Source organism: Cebus imitator, unplaced genomic scaffold (genome assembly GCF_001604975.1).
Source record: "Cebus imitator isolate Cc_AM_T3 unplaced genomic scaffold, Cebus_imitator-1.0 Scaffold397, whole genome shotgun sequence".
In the NCBI taxonomy this organism is placed as follows: Eukaryota; Metazoa; Chordata; class Mammalia; order Primates; family Cebidae; genus Cebus; species Cebus imitator.
In genome coordinates this window covers 860647-873521 of record NW_016107712.1, presented here as the reverse complement: position 1 = coordinate 873521, position 12875 = coordinate 860647, and the positions used below count along the sequence as shown (strand labels likewise).

At 36.3% G+C, this 12875-nt stretch overlaps 1 protein-coding gene across 1 annotated transcript in view; it reads right to left on the bottom strand.

The window, feature by feature from the left end:
• Nucleotides 1-12875, bottom strand: part of SLC39A8 (solute carrier family 39 member 8) — a 69780-nt gene that overhangs the window by 28112 nt on the left and 28793 nt on the right. Inside the window, exons 3-6 of the mRNA XM_017508663.2 lie at nt 12713-12875; nt 4208-4377; nt 1736-1858; nt 1085-1249 (exon numbers count right to left, since the gene is read on the bottom strand). Of these exons, the coding sequence (XP_017364152.1) occupies nt 1085-1249; nt 1736-1858; nt 4208-4377; nt 12713-12875 (621 nt within the window). The remainder of the gene's footprint in view (nt 1-1084; nt 1250-1735; nt 1859-4207; nt 4378-12712) is intronic.

Genomic DNA, 12875 nt, shown 5'->3' with positions numbered 1-12875 from the left:
CACTTTCATCATCTGTCAAATGAGAATTGTTGTGGACACCAGTGATACTATCTTCTCAGCATCACTTTTTGATAACCACTCCTCTACTCCATCCACATTCTCTTGATACCATACAAGGGGCCCAACTGTCTCAGCACTTAAATTCGTCTAGAAGTGATCATTTAATTCAAACTGGAACAGGAAGACATTTGCCAGGGATTTTCGACTTAGGACTGAAACAGTCAGGTCAATTTCCTCCTAGTAGCTGTAATTATAAGACAAATCTCAGGAATTGCTAGTGGTTATGTATCCCACTTATGGAAAAGATAGCCTACAGTGAAAGAAAAGAATGATACTAAGAGGCAGGAAAGAGAAGGAGGGGGAGTCCTAGTGGTTCTAATGGTTCTAGGTTCTTGTTCTTCCTGTAGGTTGGCTGTTCCATTACTCATCTAGTATCTTTCCAGTAAGTTCTCCTTTGCGTATATATAATTTGGTTTGATTTCTATTACCTGAAACCAATATAGTTCTAATACATAAGAAATAATCCCTATATGAGTAGTTGTTACAGAAAGTAAATGAGATCAAATAATTAGGAGCTAAGCATATTATCTGGTATGTGTTACTTGCTCAAGAAATTGTGCCTATTAATATTATTTAGCAGATGTGGATATAAATATAAATTCTAAGTCAGACAATTAATAAAACCAATTTTAATATTTCTAAATCTTCTTTCTTCTTGCAGTTTCAAAATCAAAGGATTATTTTATTTTGGATCTTGAAAGAATTGTAAAATAAATGCTCTGAATTAATTTTGCTATGTAATATTATATAAATGCAATTGAGAGACTCTCATATAGTAAATAATCTTAGAGAATAATGAGGCCCAAACAAGGGATCCACAGTTTCTTTCTTAACACACTTGTTTAGAGTAAACATAGAGAGGGAAGGTGGAAAAACAATACAGACTTACATTCTAGTTACCCCACATATTTAGGAATAAGTCTTACATATATAAATGTACAAAATACTGACTTAGCTGCATACACAGTCGTGTTTACACAGTCTAAACAATGCTGAATAAAGGAAAAATTGATTCAACATATACCTGTAGAGATACCACACTGACATTATCAAAATGGATATGTCCATTAGCTTCTGTGACAGCAGGATTTGCATAGCACGTTACACCATTGATGGCAGGTAATGCTTTAGGTTGATGTGTTTTTTCTTGAGGACCAAAGCTATCATTCCCAAAGTGGGTATGACCATTCTACATGGGAATAAAAACCAAAGAGATTATAAGAAGAAAAAAGATGATTCATACAGAAGAAAATAGAGTTTACTGCTTTTTATTTATAAGGAGAAAATTGTATGTCTATTCTATATGTAAAGAAATATTTCAGATGTATAAAATTTCTCTTTTTTATATGTATTTTCATTTATTAGATTCTGTTGTTATTGTCTGTTCATGTTAGAACACATATACATTCTTATTTTGATGAATATGAACAGAATATGAACTATGCACATCTGTTATTCATTATTAAATTGCTGGTACTTGCTAGAAATCTTACAATACGAACCAGGTATTTATCTGATACTTGTCAATATAGCGACTCTTTTCATTCTTCTCAAAGTCACAAGCCTAATAACTGGACCGTTCTCATAATTCTAAGAATAAAATTCCTGTCTTTATTTACCTACATAAAGTAGCTTTAAGGAAAAAAATCAGATGTTTTAAATAAAGTCCATTTACCTGACCATACGTCTTTAATAACATCTTAAGCACTCTTTCAAAAAAGAAAAGTAGGTAAAATCCACCAAACACAGCAACTGCCTTCTCAACATAATTGTCGACTTTGGGATTAAATCCAAATGCCTAAGGGAGAAAAAGGGGCAATATAGGTAAAACCAAGAAATTTAACTTGATTTTTGGAAAATAATACCAGTAAACAGTTTTCACCAAGGTTCTAAGTCTCTTTTCACGTCCAAGTAATATTGGAACCCTACCTGCCAAAAATCATAAAACAAAAACTTTGAAATTTGAACAACCAAACTGTATGAGATAGCACAAAAATCTTACAACCAGAAGTCTCATTAAAGCCAACAGAGGATCTTACAGTTTGCCAGCTATAACACCTATGGCAATATTTGCCTTGAAGGAGCAAACTTTAAGCAGTAAAGCAGCAGCACTAATTCCCACCTTTAGAAGATAATATTAGGTCTAGATAATGAAGATAAATGAGATACTGCCTACCAACTTTCTCTAAAAGTAATGTATTTGTCTGTGATATCCAGAGTCAAACTTTTAAAACAAATATGGCAGGCCACTTAGATTACTGTTTTCCCAAGAGAAATCCTCTTATACCTACAGAACTGTGATAAATCCTAAAAAGATAAATAAATCAAGGGCTAGGCCCAAGAATAAAAGCAAAAAGAAGATTTAAAATTGCCTCCAATCTCTCTTTCTTTCTCTCTCTCTCTTTCTCTCTCACACACACACACACACACACACACACACACACACACCCCACAGCAATAAGAATGGAATAATCCTTTGTTTAAAGGACAAAGAGCTGGAGTTACAGTTTGAAGTTATAAAGAGTGAAGGTGTTCCTAACAGACTAGACAAATAAACTTCAGATAAATAGAATCAGAGGAGAGAGTAATGTGTGAAAAGCCACAACTTTATACCATTCCACACATTGTAAATTACCCCTCTGAAGCAGAATAGAGGATATCTGAGTTCTTGTGCTATGTTTGCCTCTGGGGAGACCTCATGGTCACATGTTCGTTTGAGTGACTTCTTTGTGCCTGTTTGTACAATGCAAAAATGGAAAAGAAAAAAAAAAACCTGTTCCATTTACCTAACATTGAGGTTATGAAAATAAAATGAAATAAGAAAAGGAAAACCATTTTGCCACAAAAAACTCTCTATGGAAATTTGAGATATTATTACAAAGACAGATTCTTTATATTGTCAAATTTCAATAAAATAGAAAACCTTAACATCATAAATGTAGTCTCTAGTCCATATACAGTATTAGTTTAATTCAATTTGACCCATAAAGCAGAAGAGATAATACATACACATATATCATATTAAATATATTATGTGTATAATACTCTTTCGAATCAGAAAATCTGCATTATCATCATACCTTTGTTGCTAGCTGATTATAAGGCTATAATCGAATTTTTTAGTCCCCCTGGATTTTAATATTTTTCATCTCTATAACTGAGGCTTTGAAATAGATATTATCTTAGGTCCTAGATCAAATAATGATAATAAATCTATAACTCTAAAAAGCTATATCCCCACTTTCAATTATAGCTTGAAAACTAAAGGAAACTTTAGTTATAATTTTCTAAACATTATGAGATGAGGGTGGTACTCCCTGAAATGGGGTTTGTCTCTCCCTCTTTGTGTATGCACTGTGGGTGGCAGATATAGTCCATGTATACATATATTTCCCTAGTTCCCCTTTGTAGTTCCTTTCTATGAAAGTCTCTTTCTCTCTTCCTTCCTCTTCAACATTGTCTCTCTTTTCCTTTCACTTATTTTCTTTCCTCCATTTCCTTTCCTTATATGGGCACAACACAGATTTGAAATAAAGCATACATATTATCTGTTGATTAATTGAATAGTGTGCACTTTAGTCAAGATCAGATCAATAACACATTTTATCAAAGCAAAAAATAAGTTGCTATTTATTTGTCCTCAATTGATATTTTTCCACAGTTGAAAAAAATAAAAAGGTTTGTCAGCCATGCTCTCATTTATTCTCTAGTCATTTATAGCTGTAGTAAATATATGAGGGAATTTAGTAGTATATCTTAAATTATAAATTTACATTTGACATTTGCAGTGCATTTGACATTGCACACTCTTTAGAAAAATAAATAAATAATGAAATCGTGTGTGGAAAAATTAAATTTGCCAAGTGCAAGGTAGAATAAAGTTTTAAGGCCTTCTGAGGTGTCCCAGAGCTGTCTGAGCACGTCCTAGTGGCTGGCCTCCTAGAATATTAATTTTGTCTCTGACACTGATATCCATTGCAGCTTGGGACAAGCCTTTACAATTGCTGTGATTCAGCTTTCTTTTATCCGAGACACTATAAACCAGACCATAAAACGCTGTAAGAATTATGGAGGCTAAAAACATACAAAGTGCTAAAATGTTCAAAAGAAACAATTATTCACAGAAACAAATAACCAAAATCCTTACCTCTGGAATAAGTTGGAAAATTGCATTTGAGAAAAGAGTCCCAATAGCCAGCCCCACAAAAAAGGTCAAGATCTTTGGAAAGTAAGATTTCTTTATCAGTGGAGTCAAAATCAATCCGAGGAGAGATGCCAGATTAATAATCGTCACTGACAGGAATCCATATCCCCAAACTGTGGGTCAGAGGAAAAAGAGAGTAGAAATTCATCAGAGCAAGGAACCAAATGAAGTTTTCCTGTACATTAAGCTTAAAAAGTATCTTTAAAAGTTTAAAACACTTATCTTCTTTAAAAGAACAAAATCTACTCAATGAAAAGTATATAGAAAACTGAGAATAAACATACAGCATAGTAAGCATTAATAGTAATATAGTTTATGTTTTAATCAGCTCTAAATCATCATTATGGGATTAATGAGTTTCACAGTTTGCAGGGAACTTGGAGAACACCTAGAATAGCAACAATCTGAGGTCCATAGGCTCCAACCCACCTAGTTTCATCTATGGCTCAAAGAATACATTAAAACACCATTTTGGAAAAAGCAGAAGCAGTGTGAGCTTCAGGGCAAAGGTATGGGATGACGGATGGAGAGCAGGGATGGAGATGGGTCAGAAGGGGTTAGCTTCAAGGTGACCATAGCTGCTAACACTGAATTTGTCATAATCATTTGCCTGCAGACTCCTGAGGACAGCACCTCCTTGGAGAAGGTCTCCTGAAAACTAAAGTCAGCCTAATGCAATAAGCACTCAGGAAGTGAGCACACAAGGGCAAGAGGGAGTGGCTGTGTTACATAACTCACTCCACCAGACACAGATTAGGCAAAAACGGTCTATACAGAAGAGATGCTGGTGACAGAAGTAGGTGGTGCATCTTTCATGTCTTGAGACCCAGGGCCTGGCACCCAATAGGTACACACTAAGTGTTGCTTAGAATGAAATGAATGAATACTATCCTAAGCTCTACAGCTAATGGTCCCTGTGACCTATTGCCTTTGGGCCTCAATTTCCCTCTCTCTATCCTAGAGGGGCTGGCTTAAGTACAAAATGGGAACACAAGTAAAACATACCCAAGACCATCACCTATGCGTGGGTGCAGACTGAGATACAACCTGGCCCCAGGGCTATGCAACATGAGGCTTTGTCTCTGGCCCCACACGCTGTACACAAAATACAATGTGACAGAGGAGAAAGCTGCCCCTGCATAACCACTGCTTTAAAATACCCACAAAGCATGTTGAAACGGTGGGCCACTTTTTTTCCATGGCACTGTCAGTGTAGTACACTAGCAACACCTATAGCTCAAGGAGCATTTGCCATGTGCCAGGCTCTGTGCTAAGTGACCAACATGTGTCAACTCACTTGATCCTCACAAAACCGTGTAAGAGAACTATTACTACGACCTTCATACAGTTGGGGAAACCAAAGCATATGGAGTTCAAGTAAGCTGGGTACAAAGCTGGATTTTGAACCTGGACAGTCTGGCTCCCAGGCCCACATTGTTTTAGCAATATCCTTTATTATTCCTGTAGAGGTAATCTCATTTTTAAAAAGCCCTAAGGACTCAACAAAATTAAAAATATTACCTGAATTAGACATATTTCATTAACATAAGACTGTTCACTATAATTACTGTTAGCCTAGAATTTATATGTACAAATCAACAAAGTTAGTAAATGTTCATTCAGCCTAGATGATGTGGACCAAACACACACACATACATACATGCAAACACACACACAGAGTGACACAAAGTCGCCTATGCTAAGCACCAAATGAAAAGGTCAGATTATAAATGGTACTATGTAACCCCAAGAATCACTACAGCACTGACCATGATGACTGCATCTTCTCCAGAAATTTTCCTTTCAGTTTCAGGTCCCGACCATGCCCTACAACTTCATCTAACAGCCCACTTTATTCTCATTTATTACCTTACCATCTAAAACAATACTACTATCCCCCGTAGGCATTCCACTTGGAGAGAGTTCTCAGTTTCACACCTTTTTTCATGGTATATCCACATGGAATTTCCCTTAACACAAACATACTTCTATCTAATCACTAGCCTACATGCATTCATTCATTCAACAAATATTTATAATCTCATTGGGCAGACAAGATATATACATGTTGAAAACTAAAATTAAAAGGCAAAGAAATTGTTAAGTTCCAAATAGAAGCAAAGCCACATGCACAAGTTAAACTCATCAGCTTCCCTACAAACACCTGCTCCATTATCCTTGCTCTACCTACATAAATAACAGGAACAGTAGGATCAATTCAGTTTCTCACTTTCCACTAATTAATTCCACAAACAATTGGTGATCAGACCCTACCAATTCTATTTCAGGTATCTCCACCTCCAGCTTCACCATCCTCATTACCAGTGCCTTGAAGTCAGACCCTCATCGCCTCACTCCCTCATCTTATATAAGGTGACAGTTAGCGATCTGGTGTCCCTTCTACTAGTTGACATGGCCTCCAGACTTACACTAAATCAAGAAAGTGATCATCTCATGCCGCCATTTGAAACTACTCCCTATTAATGCCCCTCCTACAACCTCTCAAGGGTTATTTATCCCCTTCTCAACATGGCCTTTACCCAAACACCATGTTTTCCCAACAAAGCTTTACCTTTACACTGTGGTTCTCTGTCTGAAAACACCTTCCTATCTTCCTTAAGAAACTCATACATGGCTTTCAAAGCCAACTCAAAGATCTTCTCTATGAAGCTCCAGGCAGTACGCCAGGGCTGGTCAGGATTCCCATCAGTGTGTGAAACTAATTGGTTCACTTACCACTTCTTGTATGCTACAGTAATTTTATCATTGATATACTTGTCTACATCATATAAACTGTGAGATTCTCAATGAGAAGCACTGTTTTATTCATCCTTAGTGCCTAGAAAATTGTCCAGGAAAAAATACACATTCCTTACTGAATGAATAAATTCCCTATTTCAAGGTGCAGCCCAGAACTCTGTCAAAAAGAAATACCAATCCATCCACTTATCCAACTTTCTAACTTTCTTTGCCCTTGCACATTTATTAGCACAACTTGGGGGGTGGTGAGAGTGTAATTCATCACATTCTAGGCACACAGCATAGCTTCCCTTTCTTGTATTGTTAGAACACTATTCAGAAAAAAATGTCTGGAGTTTCCACTCAACTGAAGCCCTTTCTACTCAACTGAAACACCAAAGAATAAATTGGTATAAATCTATTCCTTAGACCTCTCTATATACACATGGGACTTTCTCAAATGATCTGTTTCAGAGAGGGACCAGTCTCCTCAAAAGCGAACCCTGAAAAACTTTAATAGGTTTCAAAGAAATATAGTCATGATAGTTTGAATGTATTGAATGTCCACTGTGTGTTAATATAAGAACTTTACCTATTTTAACTCATTTATTCTCTCAACAACCCTATGAGATAGATACTATTATTATTTCTGTTTTACTTGTGAGGAAATATGGCTCTACTATTATGATTCTCATTTTGTAGATCTATGTACAGCCCAGGCTTCAATATCTGCTGCCTGGCCACATTCTGAGAAACTGTATAGAATGGTGTTTAACAATGTGAACTCTGGAGCCAGAGGATTTGTGTTCAAATCCCAGCTCTTCCCCTCATTGGCATCATAGGCTGGTTCCTTGATTTCTCTGTGTTTCCATTTTCTCATATTTAAAATGCAGATTAAAATAGCTCTGGCCGGGTGGGGTGGCTCACACCTGTAATCCCAGCACTTTTGGAGGCCAGGGTGGGTGGATCACAAGGTCGGGAGTTTCATACCAGCCTGGCCAACATGGTGAAACCTCATCTCTACTAAAAATACAAAAAATTAGCTGGGCGTGGTGGCACACACCTTTAGTCTCAGCTACTTGGGGGGCTGAGACAGGCGATCTGCTTGAACCTGGGAGGCAGAGGTTGCAGTGAGCTGAGATCACACCACTGCACTCCAGCCTGGAAACAGAGTGAGGTTCCATTTCAAAAAAATAAAAAGTAAATAAAATTAAATTTAAAATAGCTCCTATTTCGTAGAGTTTTTATAAGAATAAAATAAAACCAATTAATGCTGTCCCTGGAATACAGTAACCCTTAACTAAATGTTAATTATTATTATATTTTAAAAAATTAGTAAGTAGAACATGACATAAATGTTAATTCATTTAATTCACTGTTATTCAGTAACAAGAATAATAAACTAAGAATCAGGAGCTCTCATCTCACCTTAGGTACCACACCTACAAGAAGCCACTTAACCTCTGTGGAGTTTAGACTTATATCACTGGTTGTATTACACAGTTGGACAATATGATCTTCAAGGATGCTTCAAGTAATAGTCTTTATCTGCTATTTGAATTAAAGACTATTTTATAACTTCATCAAAAAGTGAGGCAATTTCAACCATTAAATTAGCACTAAAATGCAATTAATTTTTCTCCTAAGGAATTTAACTTATAAGTTTACTGTACTCATCAATATCATTTTATAAAGCACAGGAAATAAATTTCAAAAACAAAAGTATCTGAGAAATGATATTATTTTATCTACCCACTGAAAGGTCAACATAAACGTATTCATCAAATTCTTATATTGTGACCCCTTAAGATTACTCTTATTTTGATTTTTTATTTCTTCCGATGAGCTAAGACTTGACTCTTCATTAAGCGAAAAGTTATATGAAAAATCCAGTACATTTAATTATCTTAAAAAGTGTTTCTTAGTGAGAAAACAATAGGATTACACAGGGGCCAGAGAATGTGGTGAACCTATGAACATGTGTATAAGAACAAAGACAGTCGTCTTCCTCTGTGCCAGCCATTGTTCCAGGCACTTACGTATATTAACTCATTTGATACTTCCCACGATTCTGTAAAGGTACCATTATGAAATCCACTTAGAGATGAAGTAACTGACCCAAAGAGATATTAAATAATCATATGGCTGCACTAAAACAAAACAATCAAGACATCACATCAAAAAGGCAATAGATTGCCAAGTTAAACATCTTAGATGGGTGAGTAATAACAAGTACTCTACTCATTTCCCTAATTCCCCCAGAAACATTTCCGTATCTTCTCCTACCCTATCCCACTCCACTCCAGCCTGATTTCAATTCCTAAGACAATATGCACCCTAAGAGGTATTTATCTTTTTATTGAGTTTTCTGTCTGAATATTTCGTGCCTTTCTGATCTCGTAACTTAAAATTGTTGACTTTTCCATTTTATGACTTGGTAGTATTGTCCCTAGAATTCTCTCTCTCACTTCCTGCTTCTGACTTAGCAGTTCTCATCTCCTGGTTCCTGAAACAGAATAACCTAGGTAACTGGGGTTTATAAATTACTTTTGAATATGAGTAATTAACTTGCACAGAGCAACTGGGGTTAAAAAAAATTATTTTTGAATATAAGTAATTAACCTGCACAGAGTAGAGTATCTGCTTTTTCTGAAACCTCACTTCCTGTACCTAGAATTATGCACATGTTAGATGTAATTATTTAACAGACCTAACAGGCCTAATACAGCACCTATATGCCAAATAATGTTCGAAGTGTTTTACAAATATGAAGTCATTTAATCTTTACAGCAAGCCCATAAGAAAGGTACTATTTTAGATGAGGAAGCTGAAGCAAGAAAAGGTTAGTCATGTTCTCAACATATCTGGATGATTACAGAGCTGGCAATTGAGCCCAGATAAACTGACTTCAGAGTCTGTGCTTTTACTGTGTAATACAGTCAAGGGTAGTATCCTAAAGCATTGACTGAATTTACTTTTGAATGTAAAGTGCAAACTGTATTTAAAGTTAAATGGGCTTGTAGAACTACAAATACACTCTAGCAAAAATATGTGCTTGAACAATTAGCAGTTCAAAATTACTAGTATTTCAAAATTGAAATTACTGTTATTCACAAGTTACAAATTATATTGATAAATTATACTTGCTGATTTCTAGGCTTTGTATATATAAATTTAGAATATCAATGAGAACATGCGTTTTGAAGCCAAGACAACCTGGGTTAAATCTGGCTCTACCACATGTAAGTTGCGTAACTCTCAGCAAACGACTTTAAGCTCCCTGTACATTTGTTTTCTTGGCTGCAAAATGGGAATAGCAGTACCTACATCATATAGTTGCATGAGATTAATATATTAGCATGTAGAGTACTTCAAAGAATGCCTGTCACATAGAAAATACAACAACAGAATCGGTTATCATCATTCTTATTTTTGCAGTTGTTATTTCTTTTACTCATATAGAGAAAGACTGAAGTGGATATACACAAAGGAATCCAGAAATGAAAAGTCACTTCCTTTGTTAAGTCTTCCCTTTTCATCTCTCTTTACTCTCTTTATCTAGCTGTACTCATGTTAGATGAGCTTACTCAGAACAGCATCTTTACTTTTATTTTTTTGAGATGAGGTCTCCCTCTGTCACCCAGGCTGGAGTACAGTGGGGTAATCATAGCTCACTGCAGCCTTGACCTGCTGGGTTCAAGTGATCCTCCTGCCTCATCTTCCGAAACAGCTAGGACTACAAGTACATGCCACTATGCCCAGCTATTTTTTTTTTAAATTTTTGCTGTGATGGGGTCTTGCTATGTTTCCCAGGCTGGTCTTAAACTCCTGGCCTCAAGCAATCCTCCATCTCGGCATCCCAAAGTGCTGGGATTACAGGGATGAGTCACCATGCCCAGCCCAACATCTTTAAATATCATCACTAGACTGGCAAATCCTCAGTCTTGATCTCCTCTGAAAGCAATCTCCTCTCCAAATGTCTGTGTGCCTTTGCCTATCAGACCTCCCTGCCTACTGGCATATGTCAATGTCTCAAAGTGACCACACCAAAAATTATACCCCTCTTCATCCTCACCACTCCCTTCCTCTGTGATAAATGGCTCCTCCCAGTCTTTTCCATCCTAGGAAATGATATAACGATCTCTCCCATTTCTCTGGCTCAAGCCTTGACTCATCATTCCCTCCCCGACAATCAACACAGGGCAAACCATTTAGCATGATCTCCGGAACATCCTGAATCTGACTGTTTCTCCACACTTCTACTTCCCCCACCTTAGTCCAAGTCCTCATCATCCTGAGCATCAGTTCCTGGCAGTAGTTTCCTGACCAATCACCCTGCTTCTACTTTTGCCCCATTACAATCTGCGCTTCAGATTACAAGCAGGTGGAATGCCCTTTTATGGATTTGAATGAGATCACAGCACTACCCTCTCTAGAATGCTACAGTGATTTCACAGTATATTCAGAATAAAACCCAATCAATTTACCACCTCCCACAAGGCTTCCTCGCCTGGCCTCCATCTCCCACCAGGATGTATCGCCTCCTACCTTCCCTGCCAACTCACTAGGCTCCAGACACATAGGAGCCTTTTGCTGCTCCTCACTCATGCCAAGCTCATTGACAAGCTATGTTGGCTGAGCCCTCGACCAAGACCACTCTTCCCCTAGAGAAGACCTTGCTGTGGCCCTCTCCTTTTGCTAAGACGAAACTTCATCAGAGTGGGCTTCCTTGATCTATCCAAGATGACACTCACGCACCATCACCTTCTACCCCTTACCTACTAATATTTTATTTTATATAAAATATTATATAAAATACTTTTCAGAGCACCTTTAACTATGAAACTATGTTATTTATTTGCTTGTTTGTTTAAATGTTTATTATCTCTTTTCTCTACTATACTGTAAGCCTTAATAGGACAGAGAATTTTTCTTCTTGCTTAATGTTGATTCCTCAGTACACAGAACAATGCTTGGTATGTCATTCAATAATTATTTGCTTAATAGACAAATGAATGAAAATTTAAAATTCCAACATAATTGGCAGACTCCCTGAACAATTGGTTTATCTCATTGGTGAAAGTTACTCTTCTACACATTTAAGCATGTGAGCTGTATATTAAGCATACACTTATTTTATTATGTTTTAAAATTTCTTTGCAGCAGATCATACCTTTAAAATACCATATTCATGGCAATACCATTGTAGTAACTTAAAATAGCTGCTTGTATTTTCTTTCACCTATGAAAATTCAAACTAATAATTTGGTCCCTGAAGATTTCATCTAGAAACATGTTAGTTCTCTTATTTCTTCATTGGTAACTGCAGATAAACTAAACAGTTTTAAAATAATATGGTAAGCAAAAGATAATGGAAATGAAATGATCAATTATAAGCCAAATAATTAAAATGCAATCCAATACACATAGCACAAAATATATATTGTTTAAAATGAAGAACTGGATCTTATAAAATTTTTAAGTGTACTAAATATAATTTTGATTCAACAAAGAGAAGAGCAAAATTTATGAAACTTAAGTGAGTTATAATTCTTCTCATTCTAAATACTTTCTGAATATAGGTATTATTCTAAGAGGTTCTATGTAGATTAATTAAAAGCAATAAAGTAGAAAAAGCAGCATATTAACTTAATTTCATAATCATTCATAGACTCTTCAAATAAAAGAGAAAAAATGCTTCCAATATACCTTCTGAATGACTCGGTCTTGTTTTGTGTGGGGGCCGATCCTCACATGGGTGAAAGTTCAATTGCTGTAAGACTGCTGGACAGATGACAGAGAAGTTGGAGCTGGTTAATTGGGTAGCATTTGAAAAGCCATGAAGGGAAAAGATCTCTTCAGCAGATAAACA